Source organism: Dasypus novemcinctus, chromosome 18 (genome assembly GCF_030445035.2).
Source record: "Dasypus novemcinctus isolate mDasNov1 chromosome 18, mDasNov1.1.hap2, whole genome shotgun sequence".
Classification (NCBI taxonomy): Eukaryota; Metazoa; Chordata; class Mammalia; order Cingulata; family Dasypodidae; genus Dasypus; species Dasypus novemcinctus.
In genome coordinates, this window is record NC_080690.1 from 32,683,612 (window position 1) to 32,710,560 (window position 26,949).

General features: G+C 44.4%; 2 protein-coding genes across 8 annotated transcripts in view; one reads left to right on the forward strand and one right to left on the reverse strand.

The window, feature by feature from the left end:
• The first annotated feature begins 845 nt into the window (after nt 1-845).
• Nucleotides 846-24,158, forward strand: PRSS54 (serine protease 54). The gene is given in 6 exon segments (XM_012521367.4): nt 846-878; nt 880-931; nt 3,975-4,143; nt 18,717-18,975; nt 19,501-19,632; nt 23,167-24,158. Coding segments are annotated over 6 exon segments (1,185 nt in total). The 3' UTR covers nt 23,707-24,158.
• CFAP263 (cilia and flagella associated protein 263) overlaps nt 15,778-26,949 on the reverse strand; it is a 40,004-nt gene continuing 28,832 nt past the window's right edge. For 4 of the 7 annotated variants that reach the window (XM_004482953.2, XM_004482956.3, XM_071209145.1 and 1 more), the window contains 2 exons: nt 25,238-25,393; nt 20,671-24,210 (listed from right to left, as the gene is read on the reverse strand). In XM_004482953.2, the coding sequence (XP_004483010.1) occupies nt 24,124-24,210; nt 25,238-25,393 (243 nt within the window). In that variant the 3' untranslated portion in view covers nt 20,671-24,123. Of the gene's footprint in view, nt 20,630-20,670; nt 24,211-25,237; nt 25,394-26,949 lie in introns of those variants that run through there. The other 3 variants (XM_058279921.1, XM_058279920.1, XR_011646289.1) reach the window with 2 other exon arrangements.

Consider the following 26,949-nt stretch of genomic DNA (forward strand, 5'->3'; position numbering starts at 1 on the left):
CAGAAAACGGTGACTTAGAACTGCACCCATAGGTCCCTTAGGCTATTATGCCTTGTTTGAGGCAAGAGTAGGGGCCTGGTGGAATGGCATCTGGTGCCGCAGGCAGAGGCTTTGGATTCAGACGCACCTGAGCTGGAATTCCACCACCTGCTGGCTGTGTGATTCTGGGCAGGCCACTCAAGCCTTCTAAGCATCAGTGCCCACCCCATCAGATGGTTGTGTGGAGAAACTAAGTTCAATGCTGGGCTCTTACTAGGTAAGAGGAATTGCAGCGTCAGGTAAACCCAGCTCTGTCACCCCAGTGGCTCTGTCCTTTCCTGGGGTCACAGAGGAGATATGAGAGCACCCCTCCCCCAGCACATATGGAAAGAAGGGAACCCCACCTTCCTCGGCCTTCTTCACCTCCTTTGCCTTGACGAGACACAGCCATGGGACCTCGGGCTTGTATTAACGCTTGCCTTTCTTTCAGCAGCATTGCATGGCCACAGAGTTAAGGCAAGGGTTGAATTCCACGAGCTGAAAAACAACCCTTTTCAGAAAGCCACCACTCTGGGAAGCCCAGAGGCTCGAGCTGGATTAAGGAGAAAACTGATGAGTGTGTGTGCACTGCCTTCTCTCCCGGGGCCATCTTACAAATCGCTAACAGAGCGTCAGTGTGGGACAGCTGGTCCCTGCCACTTTGCTGCCCAGAACCACGCAATAGGGTGTGCAGGTCGGTGTCCGCAGTCTTGAAACCTGTTGTCAGGGAAAGGAACGTTGCAGGGCCTCGGATGTTAGGGAGGAGAGAAGGTGCATGTGTCTGGGAGGATGACCGGGTCACTGGAATTTTGTCTTCACAGCTGCCCATGGTGTCTGCCACGGTTCTCTTTGGGGATGGCGGAGATGAAAGGGATGTTTTTACTACTGCTCTACGTTTCCCACTCTTCTGCCAGTGAGTGTGGTTTCTTCTGTAACAGCTTTAGCTGAACGTGCGATTTGGCAGGGGGATCATCCAGGAAATCGAATGGTCTAGGGAGGGACTGCAGAGAGGGGCTTGGGTTCGGGTGTGTATGGGGTGACTCATAGCACTTTGCTCCAGGCAGCATGCCTTGGTGGCAGGCACCAGGCAGAGAAGTGAAATGTGAGTGTGAATGTAGGAAGCTGTGGCTTTGGCAGCCTGATGTCAGGTCGAATCTCCAGGGTGGAAGTGGGGTCAGAAAATTTAAGCCTTCAGCTACAGAAAGGTCCCCTGGACCACAGGGAGCCGCCTGAAGCCTCCCTCCCCACTCACAGCCCCTGCCCTGCTCTTCCTGCGGCAAATCCTTTGAGCACGGTCAGAGAGGGATGCCCCCCACCTCCCATGTCTGGCGGAGGGTAGGGGCCTCGGATAGCCTGTGCTACTGGAAACCAAGCTCACCCTGTGCTTTTAACATCAGCATTGTTCTGATGAAGGCTTTTGCAATGAAACTAAAAGGGCTTGTTGCTCTATTGCAAACTATATCCCTCATTTTCTGGCTGGTCCTGGGAGCAGGGATAGACAGGGGGGTCGGGGAAGGGGGCCAGCAGCTGGGCTGCTACTGCTGCTGGTGCCACGGAGGCTACCAGAGCCTCAGTGACAGCAGCAGTGGCAGCTGCAGTTCTCTGTCTGACCTCCAGGTTGTCCAGGACTAGAGAATTCCAGTGGAGAAGGGAGAGGGAGAGGGGCTCCTCACTGAAGCAGGCTCTGTCCCACCTGGCAGGTGGCTCTGTCACCCCAGTGGCTCTGACCTTTCCTGGGGTCACAGAGGAGATATGAAAGCATCCCTCCCGCAGCACACATGGAAAGAAGGGAACCCCACCTTCCTCGGCCTTCATCATCTCCTTTGCCTTGAGGAGACACAGCCATGGGACCCGGAGCAAACATCTCGTCTCTGGGTCAGATTTCCTCATGCTGTTCCCACCTTCCAAGGGTTTTGTAAGGTCAAATGAGCTAAAGGACTAGAGCTTCGGAAAAGCAAAAGTCATCACACACGTGTCATTTTTGTTGGGTTGGGGAGGATGGGTTAATGCCTCACTTGCCACAGATCACCAGTGTCCTAAGGAAAAATCAGACCAAAGATTTTCGTTGGCAGTTCCAAGGCACTTTACAGCCTTGCACACATCATCTTGCTAACAAACAGCTCCAAGTGTCAACCAATAGAGATGCTTGGCTCGCATGGTGCCCCCAAATGGAGATGTCCTCTTTGGATCTTTTGATGATAATACTGTATATTACAACTCCAGCATTGAGGCACGAAACTCTCTTGTTGGTGTTGCGCATTTCAAAGGTCACCACCTGCAGGAAGACCTCCTGGACTTCCCTGTGCAGAATTCACACTCCCTCCTCTGCATACTCTGGGCATGCTCTTGGTCCACATGGCCATCACTCTTCCCCATCAAAGATTTTAGAAGGTTTCCTGGTGGTTGTAATATGTCATAAGGGAGAGAATCACAGCACTACTTTCTGCTTAGGTAAGGGTGAGTCGGGGACCATTCGGTCCAGTAAGGAGGTAGGAAGCCAGTCTCACAGCATGGACAGGGCATGCTGGCCAGTGAGGGAGGATATGGGACAATGGAGGAATCAGCTGCCTATGAGAGCAGAGAACCGGCGTGAACGCCACGTAGGCACAGGGTCCCTGGAAGTGAAGTGGAGGAATGGAGAGGGCTGGAGACCGGGAGACTCAGCTCCCCCTACCTGAGGCTTTGAAGAAGTCAGTTCCTGTGTCTGATTAGATGATCTTCAAAGGTTCACACTGTTCTAACATTCTGACATCCTCATCTGTGAGGGTGGAATGAACAACCACAATCAAATACAGGGCAATATAGTCACCTCAGGCCAACCCAGGCCTGGCAGGGGGAGAATATCACTTAAAACTTCCATGGACATTTTAACTTCCATTTGAAAGAAGAGTCCAGGCTTCCCAAGAGACTGTCCAGTGGAGGTGACCCAGTCTGGGGATCAGGAAGGCAAGGGCAGCCTCATCTGCCAGGCCTTTAGCCCCTTGACAACAAGAAGTCGGCGGGTGCTTGGTTGGCAGAGCGTGTCTGCTCATTCATCAGATGATGGATTGAATGCCTACTACGTGCTAGGCACCATGCTGACCTCAAGGATACGTTGGCAAGCAAAACTGCATGGCAGAGGGTGACCCACATGTAAGCAGCCTTGGAGAGGTGGGACAAGGACATAACTGAGGATATGAAATGTGGTGGCAAGAGACTAAGAGGTTGAGGACTGGCCCTTCACCCTACCAGCCGTGTTACTTGGACCGAACTTACCCACTCAAAAACTCAATTTCCTCATCTGCGAAATGAGAAAGACGATGTCCACCTCTTAGGGCCATTGGGCAGATTGGATGAAGTAGTGTCTACCAGCATTCTCAAACTTTTGGCCCCAGGACCCCTTTATGCTCTTAAAAAAATATTGAGAACCCTAAAGAGGTTTAACTTATGGAGTTTTATCTTTGGATACTTAGCATATTAGAAATTAAATCTGAGAAAAAAAATTAAAACAAGACTACACAATCACACGTGCTATTAGCCATCAAATCCAATGTCATCATGTAACCTCTGGAAAAGTCCACTGTATACTTGTGAGAAAATGGGAGCGAGAAGAGGCAAATAACATCTTAGTATACTTCTCAAGATAGTTTTAACCTTGCAGACCCCAGAAAGGACCTTGGGGGGACCCCCAGAGTTTGAGAACCACTGATGTACAGAAAATATTTTGCATACTGCCTAGCACATATGTCTTCAATAGATGGACATTATTTTCGGTAGTCTCATGCTATTTTTAGGTTCAAATTGCCACTTATCCTTATGGGGACAAAGACCTACTAGGAAAAGAAAGGGAAAGGGGGTGGTAGGGTAACGATGGAGAATAGGAGTGGGGAGCCAGCAGGAGAGGGGTCCTAAGGTCCAGGGTGGGGGAGTGACCGGCTCCCTGCCCTGGCAGTGAGCCCCTGGAACCCCTACTGCAGACTGTGGCATCCAGAAAGCCTCCAAAGTGGACACTTTCCAGAACATGGTCAGCAGCAAGGAGTTCCCGTGGGTGGTGTCGCTGCAGGACTCCCAGTACACCCACCTGGCTTTCGGCTGCATCCTCAGTGAGTTCTGGATCCTCAGCATCGCATCTACCTTTCAGAACAGGCCAGTACCCTTGACTTGGGGGCCCCCCACGTCCCCGGGGGGTGGGGGCAGGGGCTCTTTCCTCCTCAGCCAGGGGAGGCCTGCCAAAGTGGATCCGGGGCCAGGCTGCAGGGCTTTGGGCCAGTTCATGGCTCCCTGGGCCCTGGGCCCTACCCAGTCTGCCCTCTCCTCTGCCGTGGGGACTGAGGGCTACACAACTCAAGAGGGAAGTGATTATTCCCCGTTCTGTCTAGGAAGGATAGGAAGGCACATTCGTAATGCCAGAGGTCCAGCCTTGCTCTTCTTGTTCAGCAAATCAATTGGAGTCTTGATTTCTTTAAGAGCACTTTCTTCCAGCCTTAAAAATGTCCCTGCCATAAACATATGTACACAGAAAAAAAAAGGGACTTGAAGGAAATTTGTAAGTGCTGTTAGAGTGTTCCTCTCTGGATACTCAGAATTCTTGCCTGCTGTGTTCTTCTTTGAACTTCTCTGTAGTATCCAAATTCTGTACTATAAAGAAGAATTATTTTAAACCAGGAAAAAATATTAATGTTTTTAAAGGAATACAACTTTTTTTTTTTTTTTTTTTTTGTAAAACATCTAAATTCCCGGTGATTTCACTTTTGGGACTCAACATTAAGGAAAAGTATTTCAATCATTGAAGAAGCTTTTAAGCAAAAAGTTGTGTGCAGGATCTTTGATGTCTTCATTTTCTGGGGCTGCCATCACCAAGTACCACAAACTGGACAGCTTAAAGCCACAGGAACATCTTCTCTCACTTTCTTGACGTCAAGTTCCAGGGGCAGCTGGGCTGTGCTCTCTGGTGGCTCTGGGGAAGAAGCCCTCCTTGCCTCTTCTCAGCCTCAGGGCGGGGGCTGCGCATCCTTGGCCCCGTGGCTGGCAGCCACGCACCTCTAGTCCTGGCCCCTGGCCTCACGTGGCCTCCTCCCCTGGGTGTCTCCGTGTCTCTTCTCCTCTTAAAAGGATGTTAGTCCTGCTGGATTCAGGGCCCACCCTATTTCAGGAGGACCTCCTCTTAACTAATTACACCTGCAACCACCCCACTTCCAAATCAAGGTCATGTTCTGTGGCCTGAGGGTTAGGATTTCAACGTTATCTTTTTGGGAGACACAATTCAATCGGGAACACTTATCCACAAAACACTGGAAAGACTCTTAATGCCCAATTACCAAGCACTGACTAAATAAATGATAGCATAAACCCTCAAAGGAGTATTGTGCATCTGCTGAATTGTTAACATTTATATTTTTTTATTAAAATATATGTACCTGGTAGTACATACCTGGTTCACAAGGAACCAAAGGGTGTAATGAAAAACAGCTCCTCCAGGCTCTTCCTCCCCTTTGTCCTGTGCTGATGCAACAAAGGGTCCCAAACTGGGTGGCTTAACAATCTATTGTTGTCAATAGATTTGACAACCAATCTATTGCCACGTGGCTGTCTTCTCTCTGTGTGTCTGTTTGTGTCTCCTCTCCCCTTCTAAGGACACTAGTTGTGTTGGATAAAAGGCCCACCTTACTCCAGTATGGCCTCATTTCAACTTGTGTACTTCTATCTGATTCGTTTAGGGATTTGTTGATGTTATGCTTGTGACCTACTTTTGTTGTGGTTCATGTGAATGTGTTCCACTGGTAAATTAAAATGGGTATTTTCTGTCCTTGGTGTACAATTTTACATGTAAAATTGGTCTGCCCTAGGCTGAGGTGAATGAAAATCTCCTGCAATAAATGAGCTTCGGGTTTTTTCTCCTTGCATTTCCTGTAGTTTTTACTTCGTGAACATGATTGTCACTGGCTGCAGTTATTTATATCTGCGAGACCTCACCTTTAGAAAGAATTCTTTATCATTGTGTTTTTGTCTGAATGCTTTTTTGCTCTGAATGCATCAAGCTTGCTTAAAGTTAAAAATGTGACTCCTTTTTTTGTCTTAGGCTATGTTTTCTGTTTTTTATTGAGTCTTATTTTTCATATATATATTAATGCATATATATATATATCCTTTGTTTTGCTTTGTTTGTCTCTTTAGACAAATTTGGAAAATTTGCATTTTCATTCTGGCATTCATCTTAGACTTACAATTTCATGTAAGACACTTAAATCCTTGGTTTCTTTCTGGACAGTCATCTCTTGACTCCCTACTGTGGTTGGTACCAGAATTTGTACTTTTTCACTCTTTCTTCCCTCCTTCCCCTCCTTCCCCTCTGAAACCATCCAATTTCAATAGCTTATATATGTGTTTCAGTGTTTACCTCTATCCATGTACAATATGTATACCTTTTTACTCATACATTAGCTATAAATAATATGTTTTGATACTCCTGGCTATAAAAGATGAGGAAATTATACTCCCTCCAACTTTCCAACTTTATATTATTTGATTATTCCCAGGACTTATAGCATTTTTACTCTGATCTCTATAACTTTAAAAAGTTTTCCTTTTGCTTTAATTTTAGTCCAATATTATAATGGGTTCCACATTTACTGAAAATTCTTTTCCTGGATTTTCTCCATTCACTACTAGGTTTGGCTGATGAAGTTTGTCTTCAAGTAGTTTCTTTTTTTTCTCTCTCTTTTTTTTTTAAATGTTACATTAAAAAAACATGAGGTCCTATATACCCCCCCACCCCCCTCACCCCACTCCTCCCATCATCGTGGGACATTCATTGCATTTGGCGAATACATTTTGGAGCACTGGTGCACCTCATGGATAGTGATTTACATTGTAGTTTACACTCTCCCCCAGTCCACCCAATTGGCCATGGCAGGACATACGATGTCCAGCATCTGTCCCTGCAGTAACACCAGGACAACTTCAAGTCCTGAAAATGCCCCCACATCATTATCTCTTCTTCCCTTTCCCTATCCACAGCAGCTACCGTGGCCACTTTCTCCACATCAATGCTACAATTTCTTCCATTACTAATCACAATAGTTCCAGAGTAGAATATCAGTAAGTCCACTCTAATCCATACTCTATTTCTCCATCCTGTGGACCCTGGGATGGTTATGTCCACTCTACGTCTATATCAAGAGGGAGCTTAGATTCCACATGGATGCTGGATGCAATTCTCCTGCTTGCCGTTGTAGGCACTCTTGGCTCCCTGGTGTGGTGGTTAACCTTCTTCACCTCCCTGTTAGCTGGCTGGGGTAAGCCCAATAAACCAGAGGGTAGGTAGTTTCTTAAAGGGTTCCCAAGAACCGTATTTCCTTGTTTCTTACATATTCAAAAATGTATCGAATTTATGACACACCTTTCCTTGAGGATTTTATAGACATCATCCCCCTGGATTTCTGGTATAGTATCTTGCCATGAAGAAGGCTGAGGCCATTCTGACTTTCCCATACGTAGGGTGACTACACTTCCTAATAAGCCTGGTAGACTTCTGGTTTACACTTACGATCCCAGCATCCTCCTGATTAGCACCTTTTTCACTCTCACATATTCACTGGATTGGACAATAAATTATCTGAGTAACCTTAAGATGACTTCATTTTTTGTTTGCATCCCTGGGGATTCGAGTTTTGTCACTGAAGTCCAATAACTTTGCCAGCTGTGCTAGATCTCTACCCTTTGCCCATGCAGATCCATTCTTTTCCCTTTCCTTTGGCTTCTCTCAAGATTTGATTTGATTTTCTGCAATTTGAAAATGATATACCAAGTTGTGGATTTCTGGGTATTTATCCTGGGTGTTCTCTGAGCTTCCTTGATTTGTGGTTTGGTGTCTATCAGTAATTCTGGAAAATTCTCAGTCATTATTCCTTCAAAAATTTCTTCTGCTCTTTTCTTCTCCTTCTAGTATTCCCATTACATGTATGTTATACTTTTGTAATTGTCCCACAGTTCTTCCATAGTTTGTTCTTTTTTTTCCTCCAGTCTTTTAAAAAAATTATTGAAGTATATCACTCATACATAAACATACATACACAATAAGTATAGTAATAGTCATGAACTTATAAAACAAACATAGATAATATCATACAGTACTCTCATACCTCACCCTACCACCAATACCTTGCATTATTGTTAAACATTTTTAACTAATGATTAAAGAGTATCCTCAAAATATTATTACTAACCAAAGTATTTCCCCCCAACCCACCCTATTCTTATTTTTTACATTATTTATATATGAACATACACAAACAATAAGTATATAGTAAAAGTTGTGAACTTACAAAGCAAACATGCATAACTTCATACAGGGACCCTACATCAACCCTCCTCTAACACCTTGCATTGTCATGAGACATTTTTTACAAATTATGAAAGAATATTGTCAAAATCTTACTACTAATTATAGTCCTTATCTTACATTTGGTGTATTTTCCCAAAACCCACCCTATTATTATTTTTCAAATATATTTTTATGACAAAACTTGTAAACTTACAAAACAATCATGCACATGTGAAAAATTCCCAAACACCACTTGATCAACACATCACATGGTGGAATATTTGTTACATATTATGAGATAATACCATCCAGTTATTACCTGGTCCATAGTGTACATTTGGCATACATTTTGCATACTGCCCCATTATCAGCAGAGTACATCTTTGGCATAAATGCAAGAATATGATGTTATTACTGCTAACCACAATTCATAGGTCACTCCAGTTGTATTTTTCCCATGCTTCCCCACATTCCCACCAACCTGCAATAGTGGTATACATTTGCCCTAGCTAACAAAGGACACTCTTGCATCTGTACCATCAACCACAATTCTCATCCACCTCTGGGTTTACTGTGCTATTCAGTCCCTAGATTATTCTCTAGCATTCTGTCAATTGGCATTTGCATCCCTAGGCTGCCATTTTCAGCCACATCACCATTTATAAACCAGCTGTTACTCACTATAATGTATTATCATCAACTCTGTACATTTCCACACTTTTACAGTAAAGATAATTAAAACTTCTACATACACTAAACATTAGTAGTCCATCTCAGTCCTCCTCTTGTCCCTTTTAAGAATCCACCACCTATCACCAGGTCTTGAAGCTATTTTCCTACAATTTCTTCTAGAAGCTTTATGGTTTTTGCTTTTATTTTTAGGTTGTTTTTTCTTTTTAATTTTATTTATTTCTCTCCCCTTCCCTCCTACCCCACCCCCCACCCCCCGCCCTGGTTGTCTGTTCTCCATTTTGCTGCATCTTCTTCGTCTGCTTCTGTTGTCAGCGGCATGGGAATCTGTGTTTCTTTTTGTTGCGTCATCTTGTTGTGTCAGCTCTCCGTGTGGGCGGTGCCATTCTTAGGCAGGCTGCACTTTCTTTTGCGCTGGGTGGCTCTCCTTACAGGGCGCACTCCTTGCATGTGGGGCTCCCCTACGCGGGGGACACCCCTGCGTGGCATGGCGCTCCTTGCGCACATCAGCTCTGCACATGGGGTAGCTCCACATGGGTCAAGGAGGCCCAGGGTTTGAACCACGGACCTCCCATGTGGTAGACGGACACCCTAACCATTGGGCCAAGTCCGATTCCCTTATTTTTAGGTTTTGATTCATTTTGAGTTAATTTTTAGATAAAGTGTGAAATAGGGGTCCTCTTTCCTTCTTTTGGCTATGGATATTCAGTTCTCTCCACATCATTTGTTGAATGGACTGTTCTGCCTGAGGTGGGTGGGTTTGACAGGCTAGTCAAAAATCACTAGACCATACATGCGAGGGTCTGTTTCTGAACCATCAATTTGGTTCTATTGGTCTATGTGTCTGTCTTTATGCCAGTACCATGCTGTTTTTACCACTGTGGCTAGGTAATATGATTTAAAGTCCGGAAATGAGAGTCCTCCAACTTTGTTTTTCCTTTTAAAGATGTTTCTGGCTATTCAGGACCCCTGACCCTTCCAAATAAATTTGGTAATTGTGTTTTCAATTTATTTTAAAAATGCTGCTGGAATTTTTATTGGGATTTCATTGAATCTGTATTTCAAGTTGAATAGAATTGACATCTTAATGATATTTAGTCTTCCAATCCATGAGCATGGACCATTCTTCCAATTATTTAGGTCTGTTTTGATTTCTTTTAACATTGAGTTGTAGTTTTCTGAATACAAGTGCTTTACATCATTGGTTAGGTTTATTCCTGACTATTTGAGTTTTATCTGCCTTATTTTGTTTTTACCAGTCTTTTGACACTTTTAGTTACTTTTATTTAATCTTCATTTCTAGACTCTCTTCCAGGCCTCTCTCTCTTTTCTTTTTTTTAAGATTTATTTATTTATCCCCCCCCTGCCCCCCATTGTCTGCTTTCTGTGTCCATTCGCTATGTGGTCTGTGTCTGCTTGTACTCTCATAGGCAGCTCTGGGAACTGATCCTAGAACCTTCCAGAGTGGAAGAGAGGCAATCGTTCTCTTGTGCCACCTCAGCAACCTGATCTGCTGGGTCTCTTATTGTCTCTCCTCTGTGTCTCTTTTTGTTGTGTCATCTTGCCACACCAGCTCTCCACATGGGCCAGCACTCCTGCATGGGGCAGCACTCCTGCGCAGGGCAGTACTCTGTGCAGGCCAGCACTCTGCATGGGCCAGCTCTCCACATGGACCAGCTTGCCTTCACCAGGAGGTCCTGGGCATCAAACCCTGGACCTCCTATATGGTAGATGGGAGCCCAAATGATTGAGCCACATTAGCTTCCCTGTCTTATCTTTTAAGGCTGTAGCACACCCTTTAGGATTTCCTGCAAATCTGGTCTCTTGGTTACAAACTCTCTCAGTTTCTGCTTATCTGTGAATATTCTAAACTCACCCTAATTTTTTAAAGACAGTCTTGCTGGATATAAGATTCTTGGCTGGAAGTTTTTCTCTTGCAGTATCTTAAATATATCATACCACTGTCATCTTGCCTCCATGGTTTCTGGCAAGAAATTAGCCCCTAATTTTATTGGGTATCCCTTATATGTTATGCATTGCTTTTCTCTGCTGCTCTTGGAGTTCTCTGTCTTTGGCATTTGATATTCTGATTAGTATGTTTCTCTGAGTTGGTCTATTCAGGTTTTTTGGATGGGAATACATTGTGCTTCTTGGACATGGATATCTATGTCCTTCAATAGGGTTGGGAAATTTTCTACCATTATTTCTTTAAATATTCCTTCTGCCCCTTTTCCCTTCTCTTCTCCTTCTGGGACACCCATGACACTTATGTTTACATGTCTCTCACCATTGTTTAGTTCCCTGAGACCTTGTTCAATTTTTTTTCCATTCCTTTCTCTATCTGTTCTTTTGTAATGTTCACTTTCAGAGGCCATTTCTTCAAGCTCACCAATCCTTTCTTCTGCCTCCTCAAATCTGCTATTATATGATTCCAATGTTTTTAAAATTTCATATATTGCACCTTTCCCATAAGATCTGCTATTTTTCTATGTATGCTTTCAAATTCTTCTTTGTGCTCATCCAATGTCTTCTTAATATCCTGAATCTCTTTTGCCATCTCATTGAATTTATTAAGGAGATTTGTATGAACATCTATGATTAATTGTCTCAACTCCCTTATGTCACCTGGATGCTTCTCTTGTTCCTTTAACTGGGCCATATCTTCCTATTTCTTGGTGTGGATTTTAATTTTTTTGTTGGTATTTTGGCATGTGCCTTACTAGAATATTTATTCTGGGTGCAGTTTTTCTCTTTAGTTTAGGGTTCCTGCCCTTTCTTCCTTGCTGGTTGTGTAGTAGGAGCCAAGGATGTAGTTGGTGCTACAAGCGATGGAGGCTCCAGTTGCCCTCATTGCCCTAGGGACCAATGAAGCTTCTTCCAACTTTCTCCTTTGCCCAGGGGTAAGGACAGAATCACAGTTGTAATGGAATAATCCAAGTCATGCAAGCCTAGGCTGTAGTTGCCCAGAGAGACTGATGAAGCTTCACACCCCTTACTTCCCTGCCTGGGGCAGGATAGAGCCACAGGTGTGGGCAGCAATCTATGCAGCATGGGTCCAAAATGACTGCAGTTGCCCCAGTAGACTTCCAGTTATTCAATCTGTGCCCGCCAAATGTAGCTGCAGTTACCTGGATAGGCTGGTGCAGGGCCCACCAGCTTCCTCCCTGCCACAGGTGGGGCTGAAGCCCAGGCTAGGGCTGCAGGCCAATCTTGGTGAAAGAAAACAGTCTCTACTGTCACTGTAATTTTCAGTCAACCTGGCTTCCCCTCATGCTGGGAGCAGAGTCAAAATTGTGGCTACTGGCCTCTTTCCAACTTGGACAGGTTCAAACTTTAGCTGTTCTTAGGGCTATACTTTAGCTAGCCAAATCTACTAATCACTTGCTGAAGTCAGTGATCAACCATCTCTTCCTCCCCCTGTTTTTGTGAAATGGAGTTTCCAATTCCAGCCACAAAATAGCTCCTGGTGTGGCTTGTGCTGCAAAAGTAGAATGATCACTGGCCTCTGCAGCATGGCCTGTAGTTTCCTGGAGAGGCTTACACAGGTCCCCCTGGCTTCTTCCCTGCCGAGGTTGGGCTGGGGCTTATGCTAGATCTGCAAGCTGATCTGGATGGAAAGAAGCCGGTCCCTACCAGCACTGTGATTTTCATTCCATCCCGCTTCCCTTCATGCCAGGCATGGAGTTAAGATGGCAGCTACTGGCTTCTTTCTGACTTGAATGGGTTCAAACTTTAGCTTTTCTTAGGTTTATACTTTAGCCTACCAAATGTACTAATCAGTAGTTGAAGTTGGTGCCCAACTGTCTCTTCCTCCCCCATTTTTGGGAAGTGAAGCTCCCAATTCCAGCCACAGAATAGCTTCTGAGGTGGCTTGTGCCTCCAGTGGAGGATAGGCACCAGCCTCCGTGATGTGGAGTGCTGTACTTATGAATATCTTCTCTGCAGATGAGCAGTCTCCTCCATTCCTTCAAGGATGGTGCAGGATGTTCCCTGGAGCCCCCAATAGGTGCCTTAGATAGCTCTGGGTGATTACTAACTGCCCTGTAGCAGGAGCTGACCCTAGGAGCTCCTTAGTCTGCCACCATCTTGTTGGTTGTCTATCTCCCAGTCTTTTTTCTATTTCCTTTTCAGTTTGGGAAGTTTCTATTGAAATATCTTCAAGATCACTGATTCTCTCCTCAGCTATGTCCAGTCTACTGATGAGACCATCAAAGGCTCTTTTCATTTCTTTTTTTTTTTTTTTTTTTTTTTTTAATTTTTTTATTTTTTATTGACTTTGTAATAATATTACATTAAAAATATATATGTGAGGTCCCATTCAACCCCACCCCCCCACCCCCCCTCCCCCCCCCCCCCCAACAACACTCGTTCCCATCATCATGACACATCCATTGGATTTGGTAAGTACATCTTTGGGCACCTCTGCACCTCATATACATTGGTTCACATCATGGCCCATACTCTCCTCTATTCCATCATGTAGGCCCTGTGAGGATTTACAATGTCCGGTGATTACCTCTGAAGCACCATCCAGGGCAGCTCCATGTCCCGAAGACGCCTCCACCTCTCATCTCTTCCTGCCTTTCCCCATACCCTTTGTCCATTATGTCCACTTTTCCCAATCCAATGCCACCTCTTCTATGTGGACACTGGATTGGTTGTGTCCATTGCACCTTTATGTCAAGAGGAGGCTCAGATTCCACCTGGATGCTGGATGCAATCCTCCCATTTTCAGTTGTAATCACTCTAGGCTCCATGGTGTGGTGGTTGTCCTTCACCTCCATCTTAGCTGAGTGTGGTAAGTCCAATAAATCAGATTGTAGGTGCTGGAGTCTGTTGAGGCTCAGGATCTGGCTATCACATTGTCAGTCCAGAGATTCAAATCCCCTAAATATATCTTAAACCCCAACATTAACTGCACCTCCAGCACATTAGCATGAAAGTCTTATGAAGGGAGATCCCATCTGAGTCCAGATTCATCACACATAAACACCATTTCCAAAGAGGGGCCATCTGCCCTGGTAGTTAACCCCATCGGCCATGACCATAACTCCCATGGGTCTCTTTAGCCCTCAAAGGAACCAATATCTGGGGGTTGTATCTGCTTTATCTGTCTCTCTGACTCTGCTCAGTTGTGCATGAGGGCAAACCTTCTGCCAGCCTCCAGACTCTTTTTTGTTTTCTAGCTTTTCTTTATGATACTTTGTTAGAATTTCCATCTCTCTGCTAACATTATCCATCTGTTCTTGCACGTTGCCCATTTTTTCCTTTAGAGCCCTTAGTACAGTAATCATAGTTATTTTAAATTCCTGGTCTGATAATTCCAAAACCTCTGTCATACCTGGGTCTAGTTCTGATGCTCATCCTGTCTCTTCAAATTGTTATTTTTTTGCCTTTCAGCATGGCCTTGTAGTTTTTTGTTGAAAGCCAGGCATACAGTATTGGATAAAAGGAACCAAGGTATATAAGACATTAGTGTGAGGCTCTGTTTATCTGGTGTGAAGTTAGGCTGTGCTTGCTGTTGGCTGTAGCTGTAGATGTCAGAAGCTAAACTTTTCTCTGGTGTCCTTGCTTTTGTCTTCCTTGTTGTCTTTGGATTTCCCTAGAAATTTCTCCTTTAAAACAGTCTGAGCCTTGCAGTTTTTTTTTTTTTATCTGTCACTTCCTGTTATTATACAGGAGCCCTATTGATATGGGGAGTAGGAGAGGTGCTTCATAATCCTATGAGTAGGTCTCAGTCTTTTAGATCTTCACAAGCACTGACAAGCATTTTTTTTTTTTTTTAAATTCCTTAGGTGGGACAGGAAGGCAAGAAGGGCCTTCTCCCATGTGGGCTAGATGCTGGTAAAATAGTTTCCCTTGAGGGCAGGACTTTGTTAAGGAGGGCATAACAGTCTAGGCATATTTCAGAATGGTTACTTTTCCTCTCTCATTGCCAGAATCCTGGAGCTTTGCTCTGACATTCATCCTGAGGGCCTGGGGGAACTCCTGGAGATAGTCCTGGGCCCCTAAGAGTTTTTGTCTCTCAAGCTAGTCTGGGATCAGTCCCCAGTAGTTACTCAAATTTTTTTTTTTTGAGGTACCGGGGCAGGGAATTGAGCCCCTGACCTCATTTGTAGGAAGTCAGTGCTCAACTACTAAGCTACATCGGCTCCGAGTTGGTTTTCTCCTTTGTTTGCTTGTTTGGTTTTTTATTGTTGTTGTTTTGTTTGTTTCCTTTTTCGGAGGCACTGGGGATTGAACCTGGGACCTCCCATGTGGGAAACAGACTCTCAAATGCTTGAGCCAATCTGCTCCCCAGGCAATAACCCTTTACAAATTCCTGCCTGCTGCTGTTTCCTTTGGAGGTTTCTACTCCTGGAAAGCTGTGATTCTCTGTATCTGTCTATCTCTCCACTTTGGGGCACCAGTGGATCTAAGAAGAGTTGCTGGTTTTCAGAGTTTTTTTCCTTATAGTGTGGATGGGAGCGACAACTTCCAAACTTTACATGTCAGGGCAGAAACTGGAAATCTCTACACTTTTCCACCTTTCTCTGTGTCCCAAGAGGCTGACTTATATGGGTTTCATCAATGGGCTCTTTTTTTTCTTCCCAACTTTCATAATATTTTATTACACAAGCAATGCAGGTTTGTCGTGGAAAATTGGAATACACACATAAAATAATCAATAGCCTTACTTATATAATTACTATTAACCTTTGGCAGAGATTCTTCATATTTTTTTTTCAATGAACATATATACATATAATCAGGTGAACAGGAGCATATAAGATCATATTCTTTTATTTTTTATTATGATTAGTTTATAGATTATATATACAACATATTTCCCATTTCAACCACTTTCAAGTATATAATTCAGTGTTATTAATTACATCTGCAATGTGTGCTACCATCACCACCATCCATTACCAAACCTTTTCAGCATCACAAACAGAAACTGTACACACTAACCATTAACTACCCATTTTCCACCCCCACCTCTGGTACCCTGTAACCTACTTTCCGTCTTGATGAATTTGCATATTCTAGTTATTTCATGTAAGGGAGATCGTATAATTTTTGTCCTTTTTGTGTCTGGCTTATTTCATTCAACATTGTATCTTCAAAGTTTATTCATGTTGTAGCATGTATCAGAACTTCATTTCTTTCTATGGCTGAATAATATTCCATCATAGTATATACCATACTTTGTTTATCCATTCATGGGTTGATGGACACTTGGATTACTTTCATCTTTTGGCTATTGTGAATAATGCTGAATGAACATCGGTGTACAACTATCTGTTCAAGTCCCAGTTCTTTTGGGTATATACCTAGAAGTGGGACTGCCAGGCTACATGGTGATTCTATACTTAACTTTCTGAGGAACTGCCAAACTGTCTTCCACAGTGGCTGCACCATTTTACAGTCTGACCAAAAAGACATGAGTGTTCCTATTTCTCTGCATCCTTGTCAACACTGGTTATTTTCCACTTAAAAAATAATGGTTATCTAGTGGGTGTGAAATGGTATCTCATTATGGTTTTTTTTTTTTTTTAAGATTATTTATTTATTTATTTAATTCCCCCCCCCCTCCCCTGGTTGTCTGTTCTTGGTGTCTATTTGCTGCGTCGTTTCTTTGTCCGCTTCTGTTGTCGTCAGCGGCACGGGAAGTGTGGGCGGTGCCATTCCTGGGCAGGCTGCTCTTTCTTTTCACGCTGGACGGCTTTCCTCACGGGCGCACTCCTTGCGCGTGGGGCTTCCCCACGCGGGGGACACCCTTGCGTGGCACGGCACTCCTTGCGCGCATCAGCGCTGCGCATGGCCATCTCCACACGGGTCAAGGAGGCCCAGGGTTTGAACCGCGGACCTCCCATATGGTAGACGGACGCCCTAACCACTGGGCCAAAGTCCGTTTCCCGCATTATGGTTTTGATTTGCATTTCCCTAATGGCTAATGATGTTGAGCATCTTTTCATGTGCTTATTGGCCATTTGTATATCTTCTTCGGAGAAATGTCTATTCAAGTCCTTGGCCCTCTAGGGCCTTCTAGGTTCGAGTTGGATTTGGCCAAGGGGAGCACTGGCAAGATATGAGGGCAGTAGGGAGAGGGAGGTCAGAGTTCTTATTCCCCTGGAAGGTACTGTGCACTGGCTATATCCTCCAGCCAAGTGGCCCACTCCCCATAGCTCTGCTTCTGGCTGACCACTTCCTCCCTCACTTAGAGACTCTAAAGGTAGTAGCAGCACCCTGCTATTACTGTTACTAGTACTAGTACTGCATTATTCCTTGTGGTTTCATTAAATTCTGCCAAAACTTTTGTAAAGAGTCCTTTTATTAAACTCTCCTCAATTTATTTTGAGTATGCCATCTGTTTCCTGCTGAGATCTGATTAGGTATGTCTCAGTGTTGCTCATTCTGGATCATATTTTCCCTAAGATACACAGTATGCTTTCAAACTAGATTGAAGTCTTATTTCTGTGCAGCTTTCTTAAATTTTATTTTTTACTTTAAAGTTTATTTTATTTATTTCTCTCCCCCCTTGTTGTTTGCACCATCTGCTTGTCTTCTTTTTAGGAGGCACTGGGAACTGAACGCAGGACCTCCCACATGGGAGGGAGGTGCTCAATCACTCAAGCCACATCTGCTCCCTGCTTGTGTCTCTCATTTTATCTCCTTGTTATGTCATCTCTTGTCGCATCAGCTCACCGTGCCAGCCCCTCTCATTGACTCCCTATCTTGCTCATCTTCTTTAGGCACCAGAAACCGAACCCAGGACCCCCCATGTGGTAGGTGGGTGCCTAACTGCTTGAGCCACATCCCCTTCCCTAAATTACATCTTGAAAAAAAATTTTTTCTCTTTCATTATTTTGGGTACCTTCTTGTAGTATGTTGGCTCTCCTTGGACTCTCATTCTGTCCTTTTCTTCTGTAGCCTTTAAAAATATTTAATCTCTACTTCATTTTGGTCACTTTCCTCAGTTGTACCTTCATGTTCTTTATTGTGTTTTCTGGGGTCTCTATTCTCCTTTACGCTGCTGCTTCCAGTGTGATCTTCATTTCTGTGAAGATTTTCTTTCCCTTCCACTGCTCTGCAGAGAAGGATGTATGGCCAGCTTTAGCGGAGCTTTAGGCATTGTAGTCTTCTTGACTCCCTGCATTCCTGCCATCCTTCACCGCTTCTGTCAACTGTTCCTATGATTTTGAAGTTTGGATTCTCTAGTGTCACTTTATGGTGTTTGCATTTGTTTCTCCTTCTTATAGTTCCTTGGATGATTCTCAAGAAGAGAAGGGGAAACATCCAACTCCATTATTATTAAAACCAGAATTTCTCTGAAGTATATTTATGGAGTGTATAACACAGAAACATTATATTATATTATATTAAATGGTAGGTGGTAGGAGCAAGTCAATATTACATCTTTGTGGTAATCTCAACTATGAAGAAAACCATGCATAGAAAAAAAGTCAGCATTAACATGTTAACAAATGGTGTTAAGACAGAAGAATTATTAAGATTCAATGGGTTCACAAAGGAGGGGACAAGCATGGGAGTTCAGAAGAGAGATTCTTAAGACTGGGTCTAAAGGTTGAGTGAAAACTAGCCCAGGAAAGATGAGCTAGCTGAGTGTTTCAGGCCAAACAAATAGTAAATGTGAAAATAGGGAAGTGTATGATTTCCAGGGGGGCCTTGGCTTCTCAAGATTCCCTTGCTCTTTCTCTAGGAAGAAAGCCGTCGTTCTAGTTGGTATAGCTAACATGGATGGCAAAAAAGTAGCCCATGAAGAGTATCCAGTCAACACCATCATCATCCATGAGGGCTTTGATAACGTCTCAATGAAAGATAACATAGCCCTCCTGAAGACAGACTCAGCGATGCACTTCAACGACCTGGTCCAGCCCATCTGCTTCCTCAATGGGAAGCTGCCTGAGTCACCAGCCTTGAAGAACTGCTGGGTGTCAGGATGGAATCCCACGTCTGCAGTTAATGCCTTCCTTTTTCTAGAGGAGGCTGTGTGTATGGTGGCAGTGGGGGGTGATTGGATGAATAGTTCTAGGGATTAACTTAATAATTTAGGTTGCTTAAGATTCTAGAATTGGGCTGGAACCCTCACCTATTCAGCTTTCTTTCAAGATCCCCAGTGCTTCCCTTTCTGCAGCCATTCTTACACTTGATCCTTTTTTCTCTAGTCCTATACCGAAACTGGAAATATATAGACAGTGGACAAGGCAGTGGGGCAAGGGAGCATTATTTCCTGAACAGGAGTTGATTGTCCTTTTATCTAAGTCATGCTTATTTTCTTTTATCCTTGGGAAAGAGAGAAAAAAGGAAATGTATACTCTGTAGATATGGAGGAGGAGTGAATATGTTCTCTGTTTTCACATTCAAGTTCAAAGCAAAGGTAGTTTTCAGAAGAAACTCAGACATAGGTTCTGATTTCTGAGGAAAGGGCTTAGCCAGGACATTTTCCTGTTAACAATTCTTGGGCTCTCTGTTACATGGTCCAGACAGGAAATCACATGACGATGAGCATCCTGAGGAAAGTCTCCATGAAAGACGTTGAGCCGTGTCCCTTACACAGAGACCCGAAGACAGCATGCTGCAGCCTCACCCATCAGGATCCAGAGCCCACCTGCTTGGTAAGAACATGCTGGAGTAGAAGCTAAACGCTGAGAGTAAGCACTGGTCACCTTGAGGGGAGCCCCAGGACTCTCCCCACCCCCACTCAATGGCTGGTGAGCACAGTGAGAGCAGGGACCAAGCTTGGGATTCACAGCTGTCTCCAAGGTGAATAGCTCTTGGCAGACAGCAGTGCTCAATAAAAATCTGCTGAATGGACTAACTAGTCACCATTTCAGCATCACATGATTAAACATAGCTAAACATAAACTAGCTAAAAATTTGAAAGTGTGAGTTCAAACCACACATGTAGATATGAGCAAGTCTACAGGGTAGGGTCACCACATTTAGCTTCTGTGGAACCTGGGTTCCCTTCTGATGCTGACCTAGCCATTGCTGGTTATTCCTGCAAGAAACCCCATCCTCCAACTAGATGATAGCTGGATGGATGTGGTTATCTTTTTTTTTTTTTTTGTCTTTATTTTTTTTATATTACATTCAAAAAATATGAGGTTCCCATATACCCCCCACCCCCCTCACCCCACTCCTCCCCCATAACAACATTCTCCTCCATCATCATGAGACATTCATTGCATTTGGTGAATACATCTCTGAGCACCGCTGCACCTCATGGTCAATGGTCACATCATAGCCCACTCTCCCACATTCCACCCAGTGGACCATGGGAGGACATAACAATGTCCGGTAACTGTCCCTGCCGCACTACCCAGGACAACTCCAAGTCCCGAAAAGGCCCCCGGATGTGGTTATCTTGCTGTCTCAGAAAAATGTGTAGAATTCATGAACACCTGGCCCTGGCCTTCATGTCCAGATCCAGAGAAAGTGTGGCTTACCAAGTTCTCACAGTTCACAGATGTTAGACCAAAGATTTCCAGCTAGGGTTTCATTCCTCTACTTTGACAGTGCCTTTCTAAGATGTTGATCCCCTTCTCTCTTCTAAATAACCATTAGGAGTTCCTGATGAGTTTTTTTTTCCAGAAGCTCTAAAAGGTCAAGCTTTTTAGGGAAAGGGGGAAAAAATACATATATGTAGACAATTCATTTTAAAAGTCACTTTATTCCTAAAACATGAAAGATTGCCTCTTATTAGGCAGTAAGTTGGCCCTTCCACAGTTTGTTCAACACTTTTTGACTACTTTGTACTCCACCAGGTGTGAAACCTTAATAAGGTGCAGCACCTTATCTTAACTTAGACAATGTGTTAAAATACAGAAGATGTAGCCATTTAAAGAAATCCTGCCACCAGCCTTTCCACCAATCCAATACCAAACTCCATCAAATCTAAGATACTGTCAATTGTGGAATGCACCATTATTTTATGTAATACCAAGAAAAAAAATGCTATCTGGTAAACACCGATATCTTCTGCTTAAAAGACACACACATCCCAATTTCAAAGATGTTAATTTTTTAAAGTGCATCATACACTCAATGAAATTGGTTAAGTCATTTATACTCTAAATGACCATCTTTTCAAATCCACCTGCAATATTCAGATTGGTTTTTAACTGCAGCACACCTGTAGAAATTCCTTTGTGGATTTTTAACAAATTATTCCTGCAAATGTCTCAGACAAATAAACGGCAAACCCCCTACTCAGGATCCTTCCCTCTCTCAGAAATGTGTCCTAGTAGTGTGTGGAGGTCCTCAAAGCCACACTTCTCATGTCTGGGATAAATCGTCCAGGATCAGCATCTGCCTGATGGGTCTCCCCAGAAATTCAGCAAAAGCAGAGATACTGTGAACTCACATTTTTTTTTTTTAAACTGTTGGGCTTTTGCTGAATCTCAAGGGAGAAGATTGTGCCGGGAAGGAGCCCCTCCCTTGGGAAATGAGATGGGTTTCTCCCAAGGGGCCACCAGGGACTTTTTGTCTCAGCTGTTTCAGGATTAGAGGAAAGGGAACAGTTGGGTATTCTGCACCCAGCTGGGTGGACTATCACACATCGAACTATTTGCTCTCAATTGCACTCTTTCTTCCCCAAGCTATAAAACCACCGTTAAACTGTTACTGATGAAAGGAGGGGAAACCTTGTCATTTTAGGCCAGAGACCCTTGCTGCACAGGGCAGACATAACAGGTGCAGGTGAGGAGCCTGCTGACAGTCCTAGGATGACCAGCCAGAACTCTAGTGAAGTCCCTCCCTGCTGTCATTAGCAGTGGTGTGAAAACAATAGACAGAAGCCGGAAAAGCAAGAACTCTCCACCACAGCCCTGCCTTACGTCTAATGAGGGGCACGGAAAGCACCTGGGGTGCCGTCCCCACACGCCTGGCCTTGGCCTCCTGAGGAACACCACGTTGCACGTGGCTGTGCAACGTGCCAGCTGCTGCCCTGCTCTGCAGAATGGCCCCTTTCTACTCCTATTAGTTTTCTTCTGTTTCCTGGTGTGGCTTTCTCAGCAAAAAGGTTTATTGAAAGAGGATACTTGTGTGTAAAAACAAGAGAGATGGAACACCCCAGCCTCGGGATGGGCAGGCCCGAGCTGGTTATTTTCTTGCTTTTCTCCTTCTCATGCTCCAGTCTGTTCAGATTGTTTCCTGCTGGCAAGCGTACCCTCTCCACGTCTCGGTCCAAATGGCTGAGAGCAATATGGGATGGCCCTGGTCTTTTAGCCAGGCAGGCCACACAGGTTAAAGGGGACGGGCCAGCCTTTGAAGGACAATCCTTCTTTGGGCAAAGATGACCATGGTTGGGGGAGGGGAAATTCCTTTGGGAGGTGCCTGGGGAGTGGTAGGGGGAGGCAGGTAAGGTAAATTATACCGAGTAACTGTCTCGTTGCTTTTCACATATTTATCAACTTTTTGCATAAAACTGATGGCCTTTTATAAACACCAGAATAACAGTAGCTCATCCTTTCTCGAGAGTTTACTGTGTCCTAGGTGTGGTCTAGTGCATGTGTTATAGGCACTAAAGTTTAGCTCAGCAAGTTAGGTAGCTTGCCCAGGGTCACAGTTCCAGCTGAGTGTGCCAAGCTTCTATCCCTCACCTTGATGAGATAAGGGCTGTGCAGAAGAATTCTGGAGTCTCACAGGAACCCAGGAGGCTGAGAGCAAGGGGAGGGGCCGGCGGGCAGGTGAAATAACAGGTGGAAAAGCTGGGAACCTCGCTCAGGGCGTGCTCCCCAGGAGGCACCCCTCACCCCACAGGATGGTGGGTGAGGGAGCAGTTTAAACCAAGGATAACAGAAGGTAGGAGAGAGAGAAATGTGGGCATTCCAGGCCAGAGAGCAGAAAAATAGCAACATGTGAGGAACGAGAAGCCAAAAGCGAGGGAAGTGGGAGTCAAAGTCTGGAAAGGGACAAGAAAATGTGCTGCAGAACTAGGAAGCGTCCATAATATAATCTGCATAGTAAAAGTCACCATGTTGGAATTTGCGGTGGTGCCTTCTGAGCTGGGAAATAGTATCCTATAATTTTACCCCGTCCCCAGTGAGAATCCACGTGAAACATTTCTAGGATAAACAGTAACTTGCGCAAAGAGACGAAAGAGGAAAGTTTTCCTGAGTCCTGAAGCCTTCTGTCCTTTGTCACAGGTGGACCCAGGAAACCCAGTAATGTGCCACCTACAGCAGTGGGACGTGTGGGTCCTGAAGGGAGTCCTGAGCCGAGGTGACGAGAGCTGCGTCGGCCCCTTGCTGTACACCAGGGTGGACGACTACAGCGGCTGGATCAAGGCCAGGACTCAGAGGCTCGGCCCCGTCCTGCCTCCCTCCCGCCCCTGGAAGACGAGCTCCCTCTCCAGGGACTTGTTACATGCCACAGAGTTGTTGGGCGCCGTGGCTCGGAAAGCCCCTTCTGGGCGGCGCCGAGTTGCGTGGTCCAAGGCCCGCTTCAGAGGCCGCGGCCGGGTGGGCCTGCGCTCCCGGCGGCCCGCCAACTTCTCGAGGAGTCGCCTCCACCGCGTCAAGAGTCTGAGCAACTCGGGCAGGCCCAACGAGGGGACGCTGCATCCCATGTACTATGACTACTACGGCGGGGAGGAAGGGCACATCTCAGGTCAGAACAGGTTACCTCAGCCCCAAGAAATGCTCTTGGTTTTCTTCTTGCTTGCTTTCTTTTGTGGTGGTATCTAGTCTGGGAGCTAACCCACCAGTCGGAAGTGTGAGCTCGGGCCGCTGGGTGCCAGGCCCGCGCCAAGTGGTTTTGGTGTCTATTTTTGATAGTTGCACGCCTGGGCTGCCACAGATAGCCCCGCAGCACCGCCTGGGCTGGCTCTCCCTCCCCTGTCTCACTCCCCATGAGGGAAGGTCACTTTAATTTGTGCTTGTGAACTAAATGTGGGCTAACACGTGTCAAACCATTAGAGTGCCCTGTGATTCTTTCAGTGTTAACGGTTTCAGGGGCCAGGCTGTGAAGTGGCCTGGGAGGGGGACGTTTCAGCCTGGGTCGAGAGTTGGGGCCACCAGCCAGCACAGGGAACAGGGAAAGGACCCCGAGACTAGACAGGAGCTGATTACTTTAATAAAGCTGCAGCCGTGGCCTCCCACTGGCTATTTCCCAGGGAGGCAAATTGCCTGCAACTGCTCATTGGTTGTTTTCATTTTATTCCAAGACTTGCGATAGCCTTTTAAGGACATCTGCAAAAAGGAAAAAGGGAGTGGGGTGGGAAGAGAAGGTCATTTGGGAAGAAACTGATGGTGATGATTCAGAAGGCAGCCCACCTCCAGCCCTGCTGCGGGTGTAGATGACCCTGTTTGGGGCATGGGCAGTACCATCTGGAAGATTCTTCTAATGAGCATGTTTCTGTTCAAAGAAGTGGGAAGTCACAGGTTCCTGCTGCAATTCTAGGCTCCTTCTCAGCTCTAGATCTGACTGGCCCAAGTTTGGGTCTTATTCACCCCCAGCCACTGACTGGCCACAGGAAAGGCAGGAGAAAGGACTGGGGGACAAGGATTTGGACATGAAAATGTCAAGTTCCTGCTTATTTCCCAAATGACCTGACTGGGGGTTTATGCTACTCTAATGATGTCTTAGAATGCACCCTGGCCTGTAGCAGTCTCAGTGCTTTCCTTCTTTCTGACGCCAGCATATCGTTTCCACAATGCCCATTTCTCCTCTGCAGTTCGCAAGGAACAAGGGTGTTAATGCACATACTGAAACATATTAAAAGGCTGCGGGATAGTTAGAAACAAAAAGACCCATGGAATCTATGTAAATGAATGGAATCGGGTGCTGTGTGGTATTAAAAACCCATTATCTCATTTTTTTAAAAACTGGCTTCTCCATGTATAAGGTATCAATCACTAAATTACCAGTGGTGGGAGGGATTCATAAGCTTCCCAGATTCATTAAGAGAAAGGAAAGGGGAAGAGGTAGGGGAAGGGGAAGGGGAAGGGGAAGGGGAAAGGAAAGGGAGAAAACAGCAATTAAACACTAAGGCTACAGAGGCTCATCCTGATACCTGAAGACGCTGTCCTTAACAATGAGAAAGGAGCTTAAGAAAAAAAATCAACCTGCATTTTGGTATAATAGTTAAAGCAACTATTCAGATTTCTAACACATTATGTCCAAACACCTAAATTCTTACCTCCAAAACAAAACCCTAAGCAAAAATGTTAAAGGCATAAAAGACACTTCCTCTCTTGGGATGCTCCCGTGACCTACCTGGGCAATCTCAACTTTCCTTTCCCACGTCTTAATGGTCTTCTCCAGCTCTGCATTTAAGATCTTCTCCCGAACATACACCATCACCTGGGGCGCTCGGAACTCGGCCAGCTGCCTCCGGAACTTCTTGTTCAAGGCCTCGGCTTTGGCCCGGTCCTGGGTCAGGAAGGATCGATTAAATGTGGGGAACAAGATTCTGATTCTTTATGGATCATGGGGTTTTAATCCAGTTCAGAAACACTGTATGCAGTCTAAAGAAGTCCTTCCCTTTCTTTTCATATTAAGGAAAATGTTTTACTTATTTTGATTTCTTAGGTTTTTTCCTAGAAAAATTGTATATAAATTTGATTTGATCAGGCTCAATACACCTTCCCGTCTTTTTAAAATGTAGTTTTCAACTTATCCTACCATAAAGCCAACCAGTCCTTTTAATTAAGTGGCTCTTTTTGACTTAGTGTTGTCCTTTTAATTTTTATTTTACTATTTTAAGTATGGTATATAGTATAAGAAGGGTATAAAATACAAGTCGCCCCTCCCATCCCTGCCCCCCACCCACCTGTGTCCCAGTCTCCTTTCTAGAACCATCTACTATTTTTAGATTTGTGCATCCCTCTAGAGATCTATGCCTATCCAACATATATTTTCCCTTTTTTGACCCACGTAATAGCACATTCTATTCACTTTTATTTATACGCCTTTTTCACTCATTAAATCCTGAAAATCCTTCTGTACTAGCATATAAAGAATTTCTTCATTCTTTTTGACAGCTACAGAATATTTCATTTTATGGCTATATCAAAACTTAACAAGTGTCCCACAGTCACTTAGCTTTTCAATCTCTTGTTATTACAACCAATAATGCTGCAACTACAAACCTTCTGGGTATACATCATCCTGTAAATATGCAAGTATATCAGTAGGAAAAGTTACTGAAAGTGAAATTGTTTGCTCTAAGGCATCGATTCTCAGTTATAGGCATTTTTGTCCCCTAGGGCATGTCTGGCAAGGCCTGGGAACATTTTTGGTTATCCTAACTGGGGGGGAAGATGTGACTGGCATCTAGGGATGCTACTAAACACACTACAGTGCACAGGACAGTCCCCCAGAAGGAAGAATTATTCAGCCCAACCTGTCAATCAGTGTGGAGACTGACAACCTGTGATCTAAGGATATCTGCATGTGAGTGTGGGGTAAATAGTGCTAAATTGCCCACTATGATGATCAAACCAATTATACTTCTGGCAGCAATGTTTGAGATGGCCATTCCCCATTCTTTCACCAACAGTCTTACCAACTTTTCCATCTCTGTCAACATGACAGTGAAAATGGCTTGCTGTAGCCTTACTGGACACTTTTCATATTGAGTGAGGTATAGCATTTGTAATATGTATAAGGGTTTCTGTTTTTTTTTTCATTCTCTATAAACTGTTTAAATCTTTTGCCTACTTTTGCTGTTAACTATTAGTTTTTTTTATTAATTTGTATGTTATTTATGTTTGCAGAAAATTCACTATGTGAGGAGATACAATTTTCCCCCAGTTATTTGTCTTTTGACTTTGCTTATGATAGCTTTCGCTATGCATAACCTTTTCATTTTTATATCATTGACTTTATTGATTTCATGGTTTCTTGGTTTTGTGCTATATTTAAAAAGGCCTTCCCATTCCTAGATTAGAATTTAAGTTGTCCTAATATTTCTTTTAGGAATTTCA